At 33.0% G+C, this 24,186-nt stretch overlaps 1 protein-coding gene and 1 long non-coding RNA gene across 2 annotated transcripts; one reads left to right on the top strand and one right to left on the bottom strand.

Annotated features, from left to right (window-relative positions):
- Nucleotides 1-1,510: 1,510 nt before the first annotated feature.
- LOC136276191 (uncharacterized) lies at nt 1,511-2,911 on the top strand. Its single transcript, XR_010714619.1, has 2 exons — nt 1,511-2,004; nt 2,456-2,911. It is a non-coding gene; the product is annotated as an uncharacterized lncRNA (long non-coding RNA).
- Nucleotides 2,912-3,532: 621 nt separating this feature from the next.
- LOC105343329 (uncharacterized) lies at nt 3,533-16,134 on the bottom strand. The gene is made up of 18 exons (XM_011450647.4): nt 15,954-16,134; nt 15,683-15,866; nt 12,994-13,097; nt 12,609-12,742; nt 12,148-12,206; nt 11,848-12,017; nt 11,618-11,691; nt 11,355-11,434; nt 10,057-10,199; nt 9,022-9,554; nt 8,852-8,928; nt 8,096-8,283; nt 7,302-7,376; nt 6,695-6,924; nt 6,441-6,559; nt 5,638-5,792; nt 5,196-5,269; nt 3,533-4,907 (listed from the first exon to the last, which is right to left on the bottom strand). The coding sequence occupies exons 2-18, from the start codon at nt 15,862-15,864 to the stop codon at nt 4,866-4,868; spliced, it is 2,439 nt and encodes an 812-aa protein (XP_011448949.3). The 5' UTR covers nt 15,865-15,866; nt 15,954-16,134; the 3' UTR covers nt 3,533-4,865.
- Nucleotides 16,135-24,186: the final 8,052 nt, after the last annotated feature.

Below are 24,186 nucleotides of genomic sequence, written 5' to 3'. Positions count from 1 at the left end.
TCTAGTTATCTGGATGTAAGAAAATATTGACCGCTCTACACATTGCGAGCCCTTTGTTTGACAGACATCAAACGCTGTACTCTGGAATCACCGGATGTGTAAACGATTCCTCCTGGAGGTTTTAAATTTTTAGATCACAGTATCAAAGGCCATACAATTCCTGACTTTGTTATAGTAGATAACGTACACTATACAGTTTGTATACCTAAAAAACCCAATACTTTAATTGACAGACTAGCACCCTTTCGAGACCTTGATTTTGATTTCAATCAATAAGTCCGCTCAATATAGTTCAGTGTACCCTTTTCAACAATGTCACAGGAGGGGGGAGGGGACATACAACTTTGTTCCTAAACCATTTCTTATTTTCATTTTATATTTGAAATCTTAAAGGGGCATCGTCACGGTTTTGGTCAAGTTTTATTTTTATGTTTTTATTATTTACAATGCTTTAGAAATGCATTTCTAATGATCAAATTAAATTTGAGTCATTCGTAGAGTTATAAGCAAGATACAGGGCTCACAATTCTTTAAGGGGGCTGGGGGGGTGGCTGCCATTTTAGACAATATTGATCTCCTTTAAAAGAAGAGCTCCATATAAAAATAATGGAAAATTATAAAATTTCATATTAAAAAAAAATGAAATTTTTCTTTATCAAATAGTAGTTGATAGCTTCAGAAATCGCATATAAAATTTTCAAATAATTCTGATGGTTTTATATTATATTATATTTTGACCCCCCAGCCTCCTTAACATGTAAACAAGGCTCGTTCCCTGTTTTTGTTTACATAGGTTCAATAAACCAGTAAAAAAAATTCCAGCTTATTTGTCTATCTTTTTTATTTATTTTAAGCATAGATAAACAGTTCCTAACGTTTAACACATTCGTTTTAGGTTTAAAACTGAATTTTTTACTTCAACGTTCAAAATGTAAACAAACGCTTTGTTTATATAGCGAAGAATTTCAAGCTCTGTAACTCGCTTATAACTCAACAAATGACACTCAAATTTCAGTTGCCTGTTAAAAATGCCTTTCTGAAGCATTGTAAATATTAAAATCGGAAAAATAATTTTGACCAAAATCGTGACCATGCCCTTTTAAACGCTTTATCTACAAAGACTAAAAGAAGAAATGACAAAATATTAAAATTCAGAAATATGTAAATGCCAAAACCCCATATTCCCATGAAAGGAATAAGGTTACTCTCTACATCAAGACAAGGTAAATTGAGAAGACACCTTATAATGGCAATAACATCCTTTCACACTTTAAAATATTAGCAACAAAAATTGGCTATAGAAACGTCTCGCCCACATCAAATTTTCGTCAATATCTTTGAATGCGGTTAACCCAATTTGCCAACAAATATAAATGCATGAATTTATGTTGATCACTTGGCGAGTCAGTTCCGAAAAAAATTCCTGCAGACATTCAGCTATATAAGCATCCATCAAGGCTGCCGTTGTTAAGAACAGTCGATGAAAGAGAGACAAATCGTGTCTGTCCAATCTGATTTATTCCTCTCAAGTACAAGCGGCTCAACACCATCTTAGGAGAAAATTACGCGGATATGACGTTACAAACATCCCTTTCAAAAATAATAAGCTCTCGTTTCTATTGCGCTTTGAGGGACAGTCTATGTAGCATCAGACCTCGATGACCACCATGTTTATTGTTTAAAGGAAACAACAGGACACTGGTTGATATTAAGGAAAAAACTTTTATTTCATAAATGATTTCAACTTAAAATAAAACGATTTCATTATTCAAAATTTAACCAGATTGTTAACTGTTCATTGATAAGGACAATTAAAAAAAAATTAACAACAAAATCGTCATTCATGACCAAACATTGTTTTTAAAAAATCCTAAAATCCCACATAACTTTATTTCAAAAGCTTTAAGTAAAAAAAATACATAACATAATAAAAATGACCAAAATGCAAGTTGATTTTTAGAAGATACTCTGTAATTCAGAGGAAACTGGCTGTGACAGATTAAGGTCAGACGACATTTTCCTCAACTTTAGATAACTTTTCCCAGGAATTTGTTAATGGTTTACTACTACTTTGACAGGCTTTCTTGCAAAAAATTAGGGTACCTTACCAGGCATTTCTGCAAAATACTAGAGTATGCAATTTCCTAAGTAATCTTCTTGAAAATACACTTGCATTGCTGATATAAAAATAAACTCTACAGCACAGCGAAATTCACTAAATTAGAAATATATCTCCGCCGGGGCGGGGCTTTGAACTCACGACCTCTAGAACCTATACGCTTCTGTCAGTGAGCGGCCACGGTTCTAACCACTTGACCATGTACACATATGACCAAATTCAAGTAAATTTTAATCATTTTTAAAGTAATTATAAAATTAATATTTTTTTATTGGAACTCTTTAATACGAGGAGATACAAAAAAGATTCTCAAGGAACGTGTCGTCTGACCTTAAGAAAACAACAGACAAACCAGGGACAGGACCTTGATCTAAATAACAATATAGAGACCAAGCTTCACTGTAGAATAAAGTACAATCCAGGATAATAGAAGGATGCTACTATACCATCTTAATAAACTATAGATTATAATTGTAAGAGTACCAGTATACTTTTTATAAAACATAATTCTTAACATTTAAAAAGGTATAAAACATATACATTTTTTTTCTGTATGAGTGTTGCTTTAAAACATTATTTTGCCAACTTGTCACAACCTCAAAAGATTTTCTATCTGTATCATAAAATTCCCCTTATGACATTCCATTGTTCACAAACATTTCAATTGAACATTTTAACTCTGTATTTTTAAGAAGCTGAGATGTCTAAAACACATCCAATAACTGAACGTTTTTTCAGTTCTTCAAATACAAACATCAGAACTAACTGGTGTCAACAGTATGTGGCAAACAATAGAAAAATTCCAGAAATTGATGCACCATAACTGTTGAACATGTTGGTTTTTTTTTTCTTTTCAAACATTTAATGTTATTAACATTCCTTTAAAATTTATATTTTATGGGAAGAAAACATACCAACAAGCAAATTGGTAAACTCCAGACACAAAAAGACATTTTAAGATTGATTTTTTGTACAAGAAGAAATGTAGAAACCACAAAAAACTTAGTTAATGCTGCACTACAAGTACCAAAAGAAATAAACACACAATGACTGAAATGTTATAAGCTCTGTAACAAAGATACAAGAGTATATTACTGCTATATAGAGGGTAACTTCAAATGCAATTATAGTGCATTTAATACATGTACCAACCAATTCTTTAAATTTCTGACAAACCATCAAATATACAAAACATGTATTTATATTTCTAAATATTGAAAAAGATTGATGCTCCATTCACAAAGAATACTAATATTTTATAGGTTATGTTCAGGTTCTCAAACACTGCATATAACAGAACACAAAAAAGAAATAATTCATGAATAGAACTATGATCAGTTATACTAAATAGTCTATATGGTAAACATTCCTCTCTACAGAGATAATTACACAAGTTGATAAATTGCTATGATGGAACAAGTTGATAAAGACTTGTTTACAACCAGAGAATGCAAAGCAAAATAACATTGTTTAAAATGTAGACTTCATTTTTTTTTTCATTTCAAAATTAACCACCCCAAGAAAATGCTATAAGGATCAGGTACAGGTAAATCTAATTATGCTCAGATTTTGCAGTACATAAAACAGAGATACTGCATCACCAAGATAAAAAAGAATCACCAAGCTACTATCTGTAGCTCTGTCCTTCCTGGGACAAAGGTGACCTTGACCATTTCATTAATCTAAATTTCGAACATATTGAACTTGATTTAAATCTATAAATTTGTGTCATGTTTATACAACAGAGCCCAGAATAAATCTAAAGACAATCCAATAATACATATAAAATTACATCTTTCTTCTATCTGGAAGCAGAGAAATCATTTTCAAAAACTTAGAGCCTCGAAGATTTTTTTCATCCAATTTACACTTCACTATTTTTTTTATTTACCATGTCAGCTCTTCGTCATGTATTTGGAACTAATTTTCCTTTAAAATGGTCTATCTTTTATTTAAATGTTGCTTTCATAAATCAAACAAGCAAGAGTGAAAGTTTTTAAACATCTCTCAATTTTGATGTCATAACAGATGTTTGAATAATCTTCTTTATATTCATAATATAATAAGGGTTAGCATTTAAAGCTTACAGCCTGAATTAAACATTGTATAAGGTTTTTTTTTAAAATTATATAATGCCTTAAACATTTTTTTTCTACATACTTATATAAATACCGAATACTTAATATATAATTACAGTAGTGATAATTTTTGTTCAGATGCTATACTTATATAAATACCGAATACTTAATATATCATTACAGGTGTGATAATTTTTGTTCAGATGCTTGATGTGTACCTGTAGAGCCTGCATGAAACACTGTTCTGTTTAGATTTGTTAACTATGGAATACATACACAAGACATCAGACTACCAAAACAACTAATATGACTTTACATTCAGATTCCAAGGATTCTTAATGATTAAGATTTTTCTCAGGGTTCAAACATTTGTGACAGCAAATGTATCTGTAAGTTGTATCTCATGAAACTTCACTTAAAATACCAAACTTTGCCACCAAGGGTCAATTTAACTAATACTTTTAACAGTTCATTTAAAACTTGACCAAAACATTAAGAATCTGGATAATCATCAACAAATACTTGTAAAACAATGCATAAAATATTCCATTTTTTGTTTCCTTTTGTAAATAGAATCATTAATTATGAGGATTTTCTCCCATTGGTATGCCCTAGACGTTTTGTCAAACTAAGTTTCGAGAAGTCAAATGAGGATTTTCTTGTATCATTTACTGCAAGATGTCTTGAATAATCACTTCTGTCACATAGCCCTGAAAAAGAATTTAAGCAAAAAAAATCACATTACCTATGGCAGTTATTATAAACTTATTCAGCCATTTTGTCCTTCGTTTTTTTGTTGTTGCTTTTTTTGCAAAATTTTTTAAAATGAAATATATGTAGCTTTATTATTATCCTACATCATTATAATGATGGAAATCATTCGAACTAGAAGAGGGAGAATGGCAGCAGAAAAAAGTCAAGAGAATTGAGTCAACAACTGAAATTTTTAACTGGTTCCTTATATTACAAGAGTAAGTTGTGTATGCTTTGTAACTTACACTTTCGTCTGCACCATACTTGCAGACTGCAGCAGTCACTAGAGTGTTTTCCTGGATTTCAACTTTTGAGTCTCCTGTTTAAAGAGAGGTAATTAAGCTTCTTGCTTTCAAATACAAAAGCTTAACCATGATACATATATGACATAATAAATTAAAGAGTTACGTTCTAGGTTTTATCATCTGAACACCAATATGTACTTGTAGAAATTAATAAAATGTGGATACCCTCAAATAACAAGGTATCAGAATTTGCGTTGGGGTTTTTTTGGCTCCCTCTCAAAAAGTTTCTACAATATTTCTACCAATACATTCTGATGATTAAGGCAATATAATATTTCCATCAAAATTTATCCATTGGCATAGAACAGAACACAATTCAGCTGGAACTGAACTGGAATCCATTCCAGAAAGAAGATAGTAAAAGTAAATATAAATGCCTGACCTGACACAGCGAATGGCTGTAGGATGGGCTTGGTCTCCCAGATATAGGGCGTGGTCAGACTGGTCTGTCTCCTGTCCATGGTCGCTGTGTTCCCATAATCCACAAAGAAGACATTCACTGACCGGTGATCCGACTTCTCTCCCACAATCCAACCTCTGTGACAGGACAACAAAACATTTAAAACATAAGATTTCTGTGATTTGCTTTCAACAGAGATCGTTTTCTTAGTTTAGGCAAGAGAAGAGTTGCAGTTCTGGGCTGCATTTTACAAAAGAACAATCAAGTCATAGATATTTACAGTCTCATAATATGATTTTTAAAGAACAAAATTGACATAAAACCATTTTTTTTAACAAATATTTCAATTCCCGTAATTATAATTTCCAGCCAAAAGAATAAATCATTGATTAGTTGGTGTTTAATTAGCATTCATTAATTTGGTTGTAAGTTCTTTTGTAAAACGCAGCCCTGCATTATATATATATGAAAATTAATGATATCTATTTCAATAAATTGTTCTTGAACCCTAAATATACATTCTAATGCAAGTCACTGCAATGCATATGTAAATCAATGGATAAAATGAACATGTTACACGTACATGTTATGGTCATGTGTTCTTTGTGAATAACACTCATTCTTGAAACCACTTATTTTAGCCCCCCTCCCCAATATTTATTGGTATTTATTGGTACAGTGTCAATGTGAAAATTTTCAGTTGACCAGTAGAAATTTAACATAAAAGCCCATGTGACCATTGAAAAAGAATCCCCGGTAATCCAAGTGCTTCAGCTGTATCTTACCTATACCACTCCTTCTTGTACAGAGCGGCACATCGACCTAGACCCTTGGTCGGTCCAATTCTATTCTCTGAACTCTGCAGACCTGCCATAACATCTGACAAGGCATTCAAACTGCTCTCCTGAAAAAATTCGAAAAAAACAATTGCTACATTCTTTTTTATTCAATGAAAAAACTATTTTTCTATCAAATAAAACATGACACCAAGGACAGGCCTAGGTTTATGATTGTATAAAAATGCCATGTTTTCACTTACATCTTCAACAATCTGCCCCCAGAAGCACTTCTGGTCAAACACCGAGGTGACATAGATGACGATTTCTTTGGTCTGTGGCCGCTTCATGTGGGGTTTGATGTGAAGCGTGTTCATTATGATTTTGTAGGTCTGGACCAGGGAATGCCAGGTTTTGATTGGAGGTTCACCTTGTGACGAGGCGATGGAAGAATTACTGGAGTGATGCTCCAAGTTTTTACGCCCATCACCACCTACATTGATTAAAAAAATTCTGATTTTAAAGTGGGCATTTCTTATTGTTCTGATTTTTTCTTCTTCTAATGTGTTTTGATGGCAAATTACAAATGTTTGTGAACTATTTCTCAAAAAGCAGGTCTTAATCTTATTTACAATATAAAATGAAAAATAAATCAAATTAAACATATTACTCAACCGATCATAAAAACTTCAAGCAATACCGAAACAGCTTATACATAAATGATATCAAGGGTAAATCTTCACAATATCTAAATTATTCAGGTGTTTAATTAAAGATTCCCTGTTATTTTAGTTTTACTCTTAGATTTTTAATGATTTTCTCCAGATCCTTCGGTGTAGTTCTGAGGACATGTTCAGGTGAGACACTTACCTGGGCCAGTCCTACCTGGACTGGTTATACCTGGTCCGGTCTCCTGGGACTTCTCAACCATGGTAGTTCTTCCAGCTACAATACAACAACCATCACATTAACTTGGGGAAAAGTTTAACATCAACAAAGTATATGCATGAATCATTATTTGATGTGAATACATAATAAACTACATAGGCATATAAAGTAATGATTTTTGTGATTGAAATTCTTTCTTAATAATGGTGATTAAAAAAAAAGTTAATATATTATCTATCTACGGTATTTCTTTTTCCAAATCACTGACCAGTGATATTCTTGGAAAATGATATATGAGCAATTATTAAACAAGAGCCTATGTTTGAAAAAAAATTAGTCAAAGGCTTATTAACAGCATGCAGATTAACTATTGGTTTATGAGGTTAAGAAAAACTAATTAACTTGAGTTGAATAAATTGCTCTATAACATGTAACAAAAACAACTAATCAAGAATAAAAAGAAATTTGAAACAAGAAAAGTTTTCAGATAAACCAAATTACACCATACCAATTTCTTTGGCTAAACCTTAGAACATACATGTAGAACACATCATTGGCTACATAATACAATATTTGGGTTGTAAATCTTATGGATATACACTGCCAATGAAGTTATGAAAGAAAAGTGCATTACTTGTAGCCTTGATAAATCCCAAACGGGGTGACTTAGACGGGTGCATTACCCAATGAAGTATGGAGACAGTTATAGTATTAATAAGATAGAAGAATCACCAGGTGAATTTTATTAAGAGTTCAATGGAGGAAGAGTTGTTTACCTCTGGATGAAACAGTGCACTTGATATTGTCCATAGGATGATAAGACGACAGGAAGTTGACGGTCGTGTTGCCGAGGAATTTGTTGATGTTCACAAGGAGTCGTCTCCCTTTGTAGATCATTTGATTACACTCGAGCACTGCCCTTTCTGCTTCCTCGAAATTGGCAACATAAATCATGGCACGGGTGCTGCAGTTATTAAAAAATCAAATTTGTACAAGAAGGACTTACATGTACATCTCAAAGGAATCTTCCTTGGATAAATGCCATGATAATTCAACCTTACTTTAAATCAGGTACACGCATGACACCATTCAATTTGCATTTCATCACCATCAACAATAAAGCAATTATCATTTATTAACAAATGGCGCTCCTTGTCATGTGCAAACAGTGTACTAATTCTTTTGATTATTTAAGGAATGGGTTAGTTGCTGTTTTTAACGATCAATATGAATGATTTAGCTATCCTAGGAGTACAATAGTCACCTCGCCTTCAGCTCAGTGAATATTGTACTTCTCTTGTGACTAAATAATCATATCAACCTCAAAAACAGCAGTTCTTGTATAATGCAGAATGAATGGTCAGATAGACAGGACTCCTGTGTATCCTTTAACTCAATGTTTGTACTGTGTCTATTATGTGCATTCTCAATACAAATCACAACGTTGCAATGAAGCTGGTAATAAATTACAATCCACTACAATCCATACCATCCACAGCAATGCAATGCGGTGGAAGTATATTACCACATACCTTACTTTGGGATCATTTCTGTTCATCATCTGAATGTCATAGGCTCCATATTGTGCAAAGAAATCAATCAACTCTTCCTACAAAAAAATGATGTTAACAGATAATTTTCAATAAAAAGAACAATGATCTCATATGTCTTATTAAAGTTTTTAACACTTTGAACTGCTTACATCAAATTCCCCATATGGGAAGTTGGAGACAAAGAGTTGCGGCTGCTGTTCTGCCTGCTGTAGGGGTGGGGGGAACATCCCTGTCCCCACAGGTTCCAGACTGGGCATGTCATCCAGACCTTCCTCCAGATATGGATAACCCCCGGGATTCCGCTTTGTATTTGGCAGTTGTTGTGGATTAGTTCCTCGTAACACAGAGGTCTGAGTATTCTGTTGACCCCCTCCTCCTCTCTGACTAAGTGAGCTGATCACTGAGGCTGCAGGGCTGGGCCTTGGGCTGTGTTTCTGTCTCTTTCCCCCCTGACTTCTCTGGCTGTGAACAGAGCCGACCGGGCTACTGATCTCATTCCCGATCCTATAATTGGAGTTGCTGTGAAAGTTTGTATCAACGTGGAGCTCTTCCATGGCTCGTACTGGGGGACTGTGATGCCCTGTGGTTTGTTCACTCATTGTGTCTCCGTTAGTAGGTGGATCAAAGGATTCCTCAGGCTCATTTGACACAATTGTAGAATTTTCTTCAAATCTTGATCCATCTGTATCAGTCATTAATACATCAATATATGCTGTTTTAATATCATACATGTACATGTGAATTTTTGATTAATGCTTTCAAAAAAAGACAGAATACTTTGAGATCTAAATGACCGATGAAATACTTATACAGATCATACTATCCTTGTATTTGTATAAACTACTTTTAAGACTACATATTATATACACATTGTTAATATGTTTTGACATACTAATGTACATTTGCCCGGCTATTACAAGTTCATGTATGTGTATAGACATTTTTTTTATATGTAGAATCTCTCTTTTAGGCATTTCTATCTAATATCTGTAATCTTGTATGCCCTCTGGGCCCAAAATTGGAAATAAACATACTTTTTTTTTGTACTCATTATCACAAGAGGGATTAAATTATATTTAGTTTGCATTTTTTACATTGATTTAAAAACAATAGCAATGAAAATATCAGATTTTATCTATGTATTCACACATAGCAGTACAGGCCCCCTTCTTTAGGTTACCTACCTTGTTTGCCGTCTCTTTGGGGTGGTTCTGGTTTAGAAAGTCTCACGTTCAGTTTTCTGCCCTCATACATATATCCATCATATTTTGCAATAAAGGCATCAGCTTTAGATTGTTCATGGTCATAGAACTTAGCAAAGGCAAATCTGTAATACAGTAAGATTAGTGTGTTGTAATTGTTGTGTAATTGTGTTGTTATTGTAGAGAAACTGTTTTAATTGTAGTGAAACTGTTTTAATTGTAGTGTAACTGTGTTTTAATTGTAGTGTACAGTCTTCACAACAAATTTTTTTCAGCACATGCCCTTCGGGCATGTAGACCCATCATTCTAACCCAGCCCATTAAAATTTTTACATGCCCAACTCAAAATTCTTGTATTTACCGGTACGTGTACATCTTGTAATTTAGCAAACCTGTATACAATAGGTTTAACTAAACACTTCAATGATTATGATTGACGCTTATTTGACAAGTCGTACCGAGAATGTAGACTTCACAAAGCAAGTTACGCGAATAACTTTGGTACGATGGAAGAAATGGCAAGTAAACATATTGTACGTTGACAGAAAATTTACCTTATTTTACCTTAATAAGACAATGAGATCTAATAGAGAAATGAATAATTCTAAACTTGGATATGTTTATTTATAAATTATTGGTTTTTTAACTTTTTTGGCAACAAAGAAATCATTTGAGAAATTTTTTTCAATTAATTGTAAAATTATTGAAAAAATTACATCTAAAAAAGAGCAATTTCTTGCCAATGTCAAAATTCAACAGGGGTAACTATTCTAGTTTCAAATCACAAACTGGCAAGAAAATAATTTATAAACATTTCTTAATCAATGATCACTTCCATAATCACTCCAGGGTAAATAAATAATTTTTGTCCACCTCTTGTTATGTATTTCACAAAATTTTAAATGTTTGAAGTACATGATACTTATATACTGTAAATTCTTTTTTACACGAGTACTTAATTCTGCAATTCAACTATTTTCCATCAAATCACGAGAACAAAAAATTGCAAATGCCGAATTTTGATCATAGTTTCTTGTAATTAACATATATCCGAAAAATTAAAGCGAGATTTTAAAATCTGCAAGATGTGCTTCTCACAATTTTACGCGGATATTACATGTAATTCCTCACGTTTAATTAGGAATCTACAGCATTAAAAATTTCTTGATATTTTCATTATAACTATTGAAGTTTGTTTCACAGTTGTGCATCCATACTATTCAAAGTAGAAAGCAAAGTTTCAGTCAAAATACAATCCAAGCAAAATTGATCAAACTTACATCTTTTTGTTATTTCCTTTGGCTGTCTTTATTCGAACATCATGGGCACCTTGTGAGCAAATTTCTTCCTTAAACAGATCCTATAAAACACAACCAAGACAATCAACACATAAAAAACACTGATTCAAGGCTTCAGATTTCAGATATCAGTCTTTTCAAAAGAATCAGAATTGTCTGACATAGAAAGATGTTGTTTGATGATAATGGCCAATTGGTAAAGAGAGAGAATTTTTTCGCTGGTGTCACTTTATTTAACATTTTACCTGATCACATCCAAATGCAATGTTTCCAATAAAAACTTCAAAAACTTCAGAAGAGGAGTTTGGTAAGCCATTACCTGAATTCAAAAAGAAACAAATTCATTCAACATTTCATTCTAAAATGTTTCCAATAGTTTCATACACAGATAAAAGTAAATAAATGTTAAACTTCAGTTTCACAACTCGTGTGATTGCCTACATTGATAAGACAGCAATGGCTAACTAACATATACCCATTTTATGGACTATTGCTTCTACTGTTGACTTTTCCTCCACTTTATCTACGTTCTGGTAGCTACGATTTCTGGTTTTTTCAGCTGCAGGTCGAAGCTCCAATTCCATTTCATATTTATCAAGAGCAGCTTGGGCTGAGTCAATGTTCGAAAAACGGAGAAAGAAAAGTCTGCATAAAACATATTTCATATTATACATTCAGTTAATAATTCACATGTAAATGTACTAAATATATGGTCAATAACGTTGTCAAGAATTTACATCTTTTTTTCATCATTCAACTGAAATAAAACACTTACCCTGGAATTTTGTGAATTTCTGCTAAGTTTCCAAATTCCCCAAACTTTTCTTGCAAATCCTGGAACAAATGATGATCAAAACGAATTGAATAAGTATTTCCTGGATAATGGTGTCAGGAGAAGTGAATCTGGACCTGATATACAATGGCCACTAACCAATGTACAACCATCAAAACAGAACTTATCTAAGAGAGTTAACAGTGTGGAATTAAATTTGTGAGTTCTGTCGATATACCGGTATTTTCTCCCTTGATTAAATTTTTTTTAAAAAAATAAACACTGAATAAATGCTTTCAAGACATTTTATGCAAACTTATTCCATGAAATATACATGTAAATGATGCCACATTATACTGATTTACATTTTAAACACACATCATATTTTAATTTTAAACAGTTTAAAAAAACTGTATTTAATCTATATACATGTATTTGTAAAGGCATGAAGTGTGCTGTCCTACTTGTTCATCGAATGACTTGGGCTCCTTGTTTCTAGGGTAACACAGAGTGAACAGCCCTTTAGTATTTGGTAGAAGCTCAGGGTTGGTGTCATTTCTGGCTGAGCTTGGGGCCTTCCTGCCATTTGATGTGTTGTCTGTTCAAACAAATAATATGCTAGTTATGTAGCTCTTGTACTTTTGTTTAAAATTTAAAATGTTACTTTTCTATGTTAAACATTTAGTAACATAATCCATGTAGCAAAATTGACGGTGCTTAGTTTTATGAATTACTCATCATAATTTACACAAGTAAAGTTATTTTGATCCCGCAATTATTCTCTCTTCAAGAAAAATTTCAATAATCTAAAACTTAAATTTCTAAATATCAATGAAACAGAATACTTACTTTGTTTAGATTTCTCGGCTCTTTTCTGACTAAGAGACATGTATGTTGATTTATCGCCGACACCATATAGTTTATGTGCCATGATTCCATCATCATATTCCAATCTGATTTTAAAATAAAAAACAAACATCAAGCAGTAAACAACACTTTTCAGAAATAAGCTATCATAAACTGCCATTGCTCTGCAGTTTTTTGTATTACTTATCTAACACATATATATACACAATATTTCTAATCAGTAAAATGAAGTATTCTTTGGATTAAATATTGGGAAGGCAGTCTTCGAAATAACCCGGGAGTCCGATGCCCGGGGCCTGGTAAATTTGCAGGCGGGCATGTAAAAATTGCCAAATTACATGCCCGGAGGGCATGTGTAAATTTTCTGTCAACGTACAATATGTTTACTTGCCATTTCTTCCATCGTACCCAAGTTATTCGCGTAACTTGCTTTGTGCAGTCTACATTCTTGGTACGACTTGTCAAATAAGGGTCAATCGTAATCATTGAAGTGTTTAGTTAAACCTATTGTATATATGAGGCAAATGCAGAGACAGATTTAGAGGAAAGTGAAACAGAAAGTGAAGAAAGCGAAATGGAGATGACAGAGCTTGAAATTGAGAGGGAGCTGGAAAGAATTTGAAACATTGTCCCTAATACAATAAAATTTATATAAAACCTTTATTTATTTTGGTTGCACCATACATGTACTGGTAAATATACCGTAAGTATTTTGAGTTGGGCATGTAAAAATTTGAATAGGCAGGGTTAAAATAATGGGTCCACATGCCCGAAGGGCATGTGCTGAAAAAAAATTGTCGTGAAGACTGGGTAGGTCGAAAAAAGAAGAAGAAAAAAAACCCTTTGAAACATGATACCTGGGTTCTTTCACTTTCAAAAACTTCTGACACCGCTTGCCCCACAGTATGTGAGGGACAACATTGTTTCAAGGTCTTAAACGACAGTTTAATGTCATTTTTGCAATTGACAGATATGTGAAAGTATGCCATTTAAATGATAAAACACAAAACACCGTTAGACAACATGGCACGTGTGTGATAGAGAAGTCCGTATTCCAAACCCGATCAATTTTAAAACTGAAAGTGAAAAAGTTAAGGTATTTTTTTCGTGAATGAAACCAATTTATGTGGTTTTTATTGATATTTTTCACCAGTCATTTTATTTTATTTTTTGTACCGTATTTCTTTTAATTTATGTCGGTCAGTAAAAAAAATTTGGAAAAGTGCATTTTATTTTTTTTCTAAAAGTCAAAAAAATTTGGTCGGCGGATCCGTAATCCAACTAATAAAAAAACGTTTGCCTTAGCTTGGTTTCGATATGCTTGAATTGTTTATTTGTTGCAAGGATATTGGAAACTTGAGAAAATGTACTAAATAAAGAAAAAAACTACAGTTAATTGCAGGTAATACACGGAAGCGATGTCACATGACTAGAAACATCGTATATAGTATGCCTATGAAAATGATTGACTGTGTATATACGTTAATGGGGAAGGGGACTGGTGTCAAGATATCACAGAAACTTTCACATAAAACCCCAATTTAAACAAGAAATATTAACTGTCCAGATTAAGTTGAATCAAGTTTGCTGTAATTGTATGGACTTGTTCTGCCTATTTCTTGTTCACCTCCCCCCTAAAAAAATCTCTAGATAATATGAAGGAAAAATGAGACAGAAGCTGGTGTTGAACTGCCTTGTGAATCTATATTTCTTGTGAAAACTTGTGAAAGCCAGTCTCTTGAAAAAATTGATTTTGAAAAAAATGCTATTAGTTTTGCAAGAAAAAAAACCCCCAAAAATTATAGATATTAAAATATGATTATGAATTAAAATAATACTTGTTGATGTAGATTTCATGAAAATGCATCAATTATAGAACATATCATGTAGAGCATTTCATCAAATGGTTATATTATTATTACGTGCAGTGATTTCGCGCTGGCTTGGGCGCTTTTATGCCGCACCGCGCACCTACTCTGACAAACTTCCCCCCATGCATCAAAAATTGTCTGATAAAAGTTTATAGCGTAACAAATCATTTTAAAAACTTTAGGGTACATGTAATGGTTAATTCTGTTGACCAACCAGCCTCCTTTATTGAGTACTTGTACAAAAGGATGCATGTAAATTTTCAACTTTGAACTGATCTAAAAACCATTCATGAAACAATCACCCTTGAAAATGCTACTCTCTCAGGGCACTATGCAGTTAGAGTTCTGAAAGTGCTGAGGCTATGTATAACTGTTTATATATGACCAAAACAGCTACTTCTTAAATGAAATAGCAAAGAAGAACAGTTCTGGTAAACATGATGCCTGATCGGTAATAGTTCAGCACAATGTGAAGCAACATCACACTTATCCATGCTTGCTGCATACAAGGTGGTATACAATAAATCAAACAATGGAAATTCTAGTTTTGCTTAAAATTGCTAAAGTAAAATGCAGTAATGTTTGTCTATTTTAGCTTTGGGTTGCTATTTTAAAACTACACAGTACACACATAAGTTGACAGTTCCTTGTGAGTTTGTTTACATTAAAAACAAAATTGCATAAAAGTAGCTAAATAAACCTACGTCAGGTAGGTAAATAAAGCTATGTAGGTAATTCAAGCTACGTAGCTTATTCGATCTAGTGATTGCACTGGGTCTGCTTGATAGAAACTAACTCACCTGCAAACATCAGGCATTGCATCAACAAACTCTTTAATGGTGGAGAAACCATGGTCTTTGAACCTAAGAGGTTCTTTCAGGAGACTTTTGTAATCTTTGACTAGATCGCTAACCAGAACGCCGCCAACTTTGGACAGTAGAACGGCCCTAACATTTCTTTTCACGTTGTCTGGAACTTGCATGACTGAAAGAGGAAGATGGAAAACTAATCAGACATGCAAAAATAAGCAGTAGTTTGGAAGAAACAAGCGCATTCTATAATTGACAATACCTCAATACTTCAATTAAAACCCTCAAAAAGTCGCTCTAAAATGCATGGATTCTACTAGTAAACATTTAATGACAGAAAACGCGGGATATTTTCCACATGTGGGCGCCGCACTCGGAATAGTATTACTTGGATGTCTGGTGCACTGGACATAACGTAGTCAACCGAGGACTGTCGAATGTTCACGGCACCGGAAATCGAGATGCAGTCGTACAACGTTTGTGATTTATTCACCTATGTCTATGCATGTTGGTCCTAGATAATAGATACACATGCATCTAACTTCTGGATCAAGTGGAATGGTCAGTCAAAATAAGATATCAGTGTTTCTTTACGGTGCGTCAATCCATCCAAATTGAACATAAAAGGACCGAAAAGAACCCCAAATGGAAACAAATCAGCTATAGTGGACATGGTGGATCCAAGAAATCAAAGTACTGAGAGTACTGAAAGACGGGGTCTTGAAAGTTTGAATTTGTAATTGTCCATTGTCCTGGATTTCCTCGAATATGCTTCCAAATTTATGAGTTTGAATTAGTTGTTACAATCTATGTTAATTCGGCTTTTTTGCAATTGTCTGATACTTTGTCTAAATTTTACTCAATCCCTGCCTTCATAATTGTAGAAAATTGACACAACGGTATATTATGTAAAATAAGACCCCAAGGAAAAATTTTAAAAATTACTACTAACCGGGAAAATCAAACAACTATATCAATGTAGATAATTTTAATCATTAGATTTATTCAATTTTGTGATCCAAGGGAAAATCCACAAGTCGGACGGTATCCTTAATAAAAGTTTTATGAAAACCCCGAAAACTCTAAAACTGCTGAATTAACAAACAAAGTGAACATTTGTATACCGATAACAAACACAGGCACCTGACGTTAGAAATATTTTTTTTTACAATAAGATTCCAAGAACTTTGACAATAAAAAGGATTTGTCACGGTCGCCATTTTGATTTTTAAGACCGACTTATCTAACACGATTTTCTTCATTTGCGAGTCGTGCAAAATTAATAGGTAAAAATAAATCCGTTCGCCACTTACTACTTTTTTGTGTAAACTCGTGCATCACCCACACGAATTACGATACAACCGTTCCTTTCATTAAAAATCATACTCCGAAAATCATAGACATAAATAACAGAGATTGTCAACTCCGCCATTAGCGTGTAAATGTTACGGGACCAACCTTACTTTGAGAACTACAAGTGCAACAGCAATCTTGTATAAGTCATTAAATTTGAACCTGATAGTGAACATGAACATAAACCTGTAAATATTTTAAGCATGTTTTATTTATGAAATATTTACAAAACCTCTTTAGTTAGTTTTAAATTACTTTTAAGATAGCGGCTCATGTGGTACAGTGACGTCACATGCGACCTTCTTCGAACAGCTGATTGTAAACAAATTGTAGGATAAGCATTATCTTCTTTAAATTTTGACATTTATTCACCATGTACGTTGGGTTTTTTTTATGCTGACTAAATCAAAAGAATCTTATTATTCAGTCGTACATGTTTGAACCACCAGTACAGATAAAAAACGATGATATTACCGAAGAAGCGACGATGAAGTCGGCAATAACGATCAAATTGATCGACGTGTAAACATTGTAAACACAACTAAGTATAAAGGGTTATAGCTCAAATAAATCGGTTAAAGGTGTTTATTTATTTAAATCTATAAGAGTCTTGTTTTTTGGCGTTCCTAACGACTCAGAATGTTCATTATTGTAAAACTGTGGTACACAAGAAGTTTGTTTCTTCGGCCGTTACTGGTCACAACTTTCAAAGGTTGTTTACTCCATTTTACACTGGATTACAAAAGCAGGCAAGAACGTTTTCCTTAATTATTGTTTTTTCTGTAAGATTGCATCTCCGTATTGTTTATAGCTTTTTGGCACAAAGCACCACTAGGTGAAGGGGATTCAAGTTTGTTCAAATGAAGGGCCACACCCTCTTTAAAGGGGAGATAATTGAGAATTAGTGAAAATGTGTTGGTATTTTTAAAAAATCTTCTTCTCAAAAACTATTAGGCCTGAAAAGCTTAAACTTGTGTGGAGGCATCCTCGGGTAGTGTAGATTCAAGTTTGTTCAAATCATGGTCCCCAGGGGTAGGGAGGGGCCACAAGAGGGGGATCACATTTTACCTAGGAATATAAAGAGAAAATCTTTAAAAATCTTCTTCTCAAAAACTATCAGGCCAGAAAAGCTCAAATTAAAATGGGAGCATCATTTACAGATAGTGTAGATTCAAGTTTGTTCAAAACATGGTCCCCGGGGGGTAGGGAGGGGCCACAATTGGGGGATCGAGTTTTACATAGGAATATATAGAGAAAATCTTTAAAAATTCTCTTCTCAAAAACTATCAGGCCAGAAAAGCTCAAATTAAAATGGAAGCATCCTCAGGTAGTGTAGATTCAAGTTTGTTCAAATCATGGTCCCCGGGGGTAGGGTGGGGCCACAATTGGAAGATCAAGTTTTACATACAATGAAGGATTATATAGAGAACATCTTTAAAAATCTTCGGCTCAAAAACTATTAGAACAGGAAAGCTCAAATTAAAATGGAAGCATTCTCGGGTAGAGTGGATTTAATTTTGTTCAAATCATGGATCCTGTGGGTAGGGTGGGGCCACAATTGGGGGATCAAATTTTACATAGGAATATATAGAGAAAATCTTTAAAAATTCTCTTCTCAAAAACAATCAGGCCAGAAAAGCTCAAATTAAAATGGAAGCATCCTCAGGTAGTGTAGATTCAAGTTTGTTCAAATCATGGTCCCCGGGGGTAGGGTGGGGCCACAATTGGAAGATCAATATTTACATACAATGAAGGATTATATAGAGAAAATCTTTAAAAATCTTCTTCTCAAAAACTATTAGGCCAGGAAAGCTCAAATTAAAATGGAAGCATTCTCGGGTAGAGTGGATTTAATTTTGTTCAAATCATGGATCCTGTGGGTAGGGTGGGGCAACAATAGGGGGATCAAATTTTTACATAGGAATATATAGAGAAAATCTTTTAAAATCTTCTTCTCAAATACTATTAGGCCAGGAAAGCGCAAATTAAAATGGAAGCATCCTCAGGTAGTGTAGATTCAAGTTTGTTCAAATCATGGTCCCTGGGGGTATGGCGGGGCTACGATGGGGGATACATTTTTATATAGAGAGAAAATCTTTAAAAATCTTTTTCTCGAAATTATTAGACCAGGAAAGCCAAAATTTGAGTGGAAACACCCCCAGATCGTATAGATTCAAGTTTGTTTAAATAATAGTCAAGGAGTAGGGTGAGGCCACAATGGGGGATGAATTTTTACTTAGGAATATATAGAGAAAATCTTTTAAAATCTTCTTTTAAAGACTATTTGGCCAGAAAAGCTTAAACTTGTGAAGAGGCATCCTTTGGTAGTGTAAATTCAAGTTTGCAAAATCACAGTCCCTAGTGGTAGGGCGGGGCCATGATGGCGGTTTGAATTTTTACATAGGAATATACAATGTATAGAGAAAATCTTCAAAAATATTATGGGAAAGTTTTCGGTCCTTAACTCATTACTTGTGAAAGCACCAGTTATGCAGATTTAAGTTTGATGAAACAATGATTCCGTAGAGAAAAGTGGGGCCACGAAATGGTGGGGGGGGGGGGGTTATAGGAATAGAGAAAAATCTTCTTACAGGTACAACAACAAAAGGGCTTGGTATTTACACAAAAAAATAAAGAGGCGGATAAAAATTGGCAGATTTTCAATTTTTTGTTAGCAAAATCTACTGTACTTAGTTGTCAAGATATTTTGATACTGTAATGCTAACTTGATCAGAATTAATGCAATTGTTGCTCAGGTGAGCGATGTGGCCCCTGGGCCTCTTGTTTTATATATTTACGTATAGATGTATATCAACAAACTTTGTCTACTTCTCGCGTAAACATTCAATATCGTCAACTCGATCCTTGACTTCTCCCACAAAAAAATAAAACTCACAGAAATCTCACCTATACCGTACTTAGATTATGATTTCTGCAGAGGTGAGCTATGAATGAAGAAATCATTTATACAAAACCGACGCATACATGAACGTATAGTTTAACAATAACAATTAGAAAACGGCTAATGAAGCGAGGTGGTATCCAAAATGGCGTCCCCTCTTGTTATTTTTCTCCGATGAACTTGCGTTTTGTATACAGGCCCATGTGCAAAAACTTCTTTTTTTTCTCATTGAAAAAATAAATACGATTTATTCATGAAACTATAATTACAAACATATACCACATAATTAATAATATATGTATTGAATGTTTATTTATAAATCCTCTCGTCAACAGATAGACCCTTATTTGTCGCAAGATTTCCGCATACTTTCGTAAGGAAACTTAAAAAAACAACAGTCCAAATCCCCATTTTTGACGGCTAGAACACCCGCAGGAGGCACAAAACACCATCATGTCCCGTTATCGGCAATTGAATAGGTGATAATTAGTTTAATTGTCGTTTAAATCTAATCCAATTACAAAGATGGCTAATAACACCTTCTCGCTCGGGGTCGCATATGACGTCACACATCATGGCGGGTAGATCGAGAGAGAGAAAAACATGCATATCGCGACATTTGAATTTCATCGCTTTCAATCTCACGAATTAGGCAGAATATTTTATGAAAACGATAATAAACTTCATTTATAATGAGTATAGAATGATTTTATTTTAAAATGAATTCCGAAAATTGAAAAAAAAACATGCGATATGTCCTTTAAGTAATGGTAATGGTAATTTAATGCCCTAATTCATGAAGTAATGGTAATGTAATGCATTATTTTACAATGTAATTCACCCCAAGCCTGATTCCAACTAAGCTGAAAAACATGAACATTAACATTTAACTTGGTTCTTCAATCGATAAGATTGTATATATTATATGATGTATAAGTCTTCCAAAATGAACTATAAAAGAATAAATAATCCTAAGGCACAAGTAGAAGTTCATAAACTCATGGAGACTCTTGACTTAATTGATATTTTTAGAGAAAATACTCCCACATTAAGAAGATACACCTGGAGAAAGAGAAACCCAATTAAACAGGGAAGACTTGATTTTTTTTTGATCTCACAATCTTTTTTATCTCTGGCTCCACAAATAAAGTTTGAAAATAGTTATCGATCAGACCATTCACCAGTAGTATTAATTTTTAAAACAAATGAATTTAAGAGGGGTAAAGGTTTTTGGAAATTTAATAATTCACTACTAACAGACAAGGATTATGTTAAACTAATTAAGGAAAAGATTTGCGAGGTTAAGCTACAATATGCCTGTTTAGTCTATAATAGAGAATTAATCCCAGAGATAGACAATGACATAATATCTTTTACAATAAATGACCAAATATTTCTAGACATCTTGTTAATGGAAATAAGAGGAAAAACAATCTCATACTCTACTTTTAAGAAGAAAAATGCAAGTAAGCGAGAATCACAATTAGAAAAAGAAATACTAATTCTGGAACAAAACTTAGGAGAACAATCCTTGCCTGATATTACCAGTAAACAAAATGAACTTGAGAATATTAGAAAAGAAAGGCTTAAAGGACAGTGTTTACGGTCAAGAAGCAAATGGATAGAGGAAGGTGAAAAGCCTTCTAAGTACTTTACTTCTTTAGAATCTAAAAACTTTATCAATAAGCAAATACCAAAACTAGTGCAAGAAGACGAAACAATAATATATGATCAAGATGAAATTTTAAATGAAACAAAAAACTTCTATGAGAAGCTGTATAGTAAAAAAACACAGGAAGCTGGAGAAAATTTTGTTAAAGAAAAAATAAATCAGTTTGACTTTCCAAAATTAGATACTAAGGAATTGCAATGCATTGAAGGCCCATTAATTAAAACAGAAGTATTAAACTTTCTTAAAAAAATAAAGAATGATAAAAGTCCTGGACCGGATGGTTTCTCTAGCGAGTTTTTAAATTTTTTTTGGAAAGACTTGGGTTCCTTTATAACACGGGCAATAAATAACTCATATGAATTGTTAAACTTTTCAGAAACTAATAAATTAGGAATTATTACCTGTATTCCCAAAGAAGGAAAACCTAAGCAATATTTAAAAAATTGGCGCCCAATAAGTCTATTAAATGTTGTCTATAAATTAGCCTCTGGATGTATAGCTGAACGATTAAAAAAAGTCTTAGACAAACTAATCAGTAGTGACCAAACAGGATTTTTAAAGGGGAGATTCATAGGAGAAAATATTAGACTAGTGTATGATTTAATGAACTATACTGAACAAAACCAAATACCAGGATTATTAATGTTGATAGACTTTGAAAAAGCATTTGATTCCATATCTTGGAGATTTATTTACCAGACCCTTGATCTATTTAATTTTGGTGATTCAATTAAAGATTGTGTAAAAACTTTCTATAGTGGAATCAAGTCATGTGTTATTCAAAATGGGATAGAGCTAGCGTCAGATTATTTTTACCCTCAAAGGGGCTGTAGACAGGGTGACCCAATTTCACCATATCTTTTTCTTTTATGTGCAGAAGTTTTAGGGATTCTTATAAGAAATAACAAAGATATTAAAGGTATAATTATAGAAGGAGAAGAATATAAACTTTCACAGTATGCAGATGATACTACTCTGTTTTCAGATGGATCCCCAGAATCATTAGATGGAATTCTAAGAGAACTAGATTTTTTTGCTGACTTATCAGGACTAAAAATAAATTTTTCTAAAACAAAACTTGTTTGGATTGGGAGCAAAAAATTTTCTAAAGAGGTTTTTCATCATTCAAGATGGAAGTTAGAATGGGGAAATAACACTTTTGACTTGTTAGGAATTAAATTCTCCATAAATCTTACTGAAATGATTGATTTAAATTACAACCCAATATTTCAAAAAATTCAAAGTACTTTGAAACAATGGAAACGCAGAAAACTAACACCTTTTGGACGATTAGTGGTTTTGAAAAATTTAATTATTCCAAAATTTAACCACCTTATTCTTACCTTACCAAATCCCAACAATGAAATGTTAAAGGAAATTGATAAAGAACTATATTATTTCCTATGGGGTGGCAAAGTCCACAAAATAAAAAAAAATATTGTCATCCAAGATTATAGACTGGGGGGATTGAAAATGATTGATTACTCTGATTTTACACTTGCTTTGAAATCAAGTTGGATTCGTAGACTCCTCACATCAAAATCCAAGTGGGTTAATTTATTAGAAGCTCAAATGAAAATAAAAATAAATAACTTATGGATAAAGGGCTCGGATTATGTACTTAAACACAGTAAAAGTATAGGTAACAAATTTTGGTCAGAGGTGTTCCTAAGTTACATAAAAATAAGTGAGACAATCTCCCAAAACACCAATCCACTTTTTGAACACATATGGTATAACCCAAGGGTAAAGATAAACAAGGAAAGTATATTTTTGAGAAGTTTTTTTAATGCTGGTTTTGTTTGCATCATTGACCTTTTTGATATAGATGGTGACTTTAGAAGTTTTGAATCTTTAATTGAACTTGGTATTAAGACTAACTTTGTTGAATATAATGGTCTAAAAAAGAGTATATTAAAACGAATAGGTGAATGCAATATAAAAGAAATTAAACCAACAGTTGGACCATATATCCCAAACACATTATCCATATTCTACAAAAATAGAAAAGGATGTAAAGATATGTATAATATATTGATAAGGGAAAAGAGGGTCCAAAATAAAGCAATACTAAAATGGGAAGAGAATGACACAATATTTAATGAGAATGATTGGTATAAAATATTTGAACTTCCTTTTAAGACAACCCAAGAATCTAAATTCCATTGGTTACAATTCCAAATTTTACACAGGATATTACCAACAAATTATTACTTGCATAAGCTTAAACTTATTGAATCCCCTAAATGTTCTTTTTGTAAACAAGATTCTGAAACAATCGGCCATCTTTTTGTGGAATGCCCATTTGTAAAAGAACTATGGAGTGACATTGAAGATCGAGTTATTTTTAAGAAACTACAGGGTGTCCCTAATGTTTGATAAGCAAAGTATACTTTTTGGTAAATATAAAAACTACCATATGTATAGAATACAAAACCTTTTAAGTTATATTGTAAAACAGTATATTTTCACTTGTAGACTTAAAACTTACCCAACTTTAAATGTGTTGGAACTCAAAAGGAAAATTGAAAACAGGCTTCTTGTGGAAAAATATTTACTTTTAAAGAA

Source organism: Magallana gigas, chromosome 6 (assembly GCF_963853765.1).
Source record: "Magallana gigas chromosome 6, xbMagGiga1.1, whole genome shotgun sequence".
Taxonomy (NCBI): Eukaryota; Metazoa; Mollusca; class Bivalvia; order Ostreida; family Ostreidae; genus Magallana; species Magallana gigas.
Note: the sequence above shows the minus strand (reverse complement) of the source record. Positions and strands in the feature narration are given on the sequence as shown.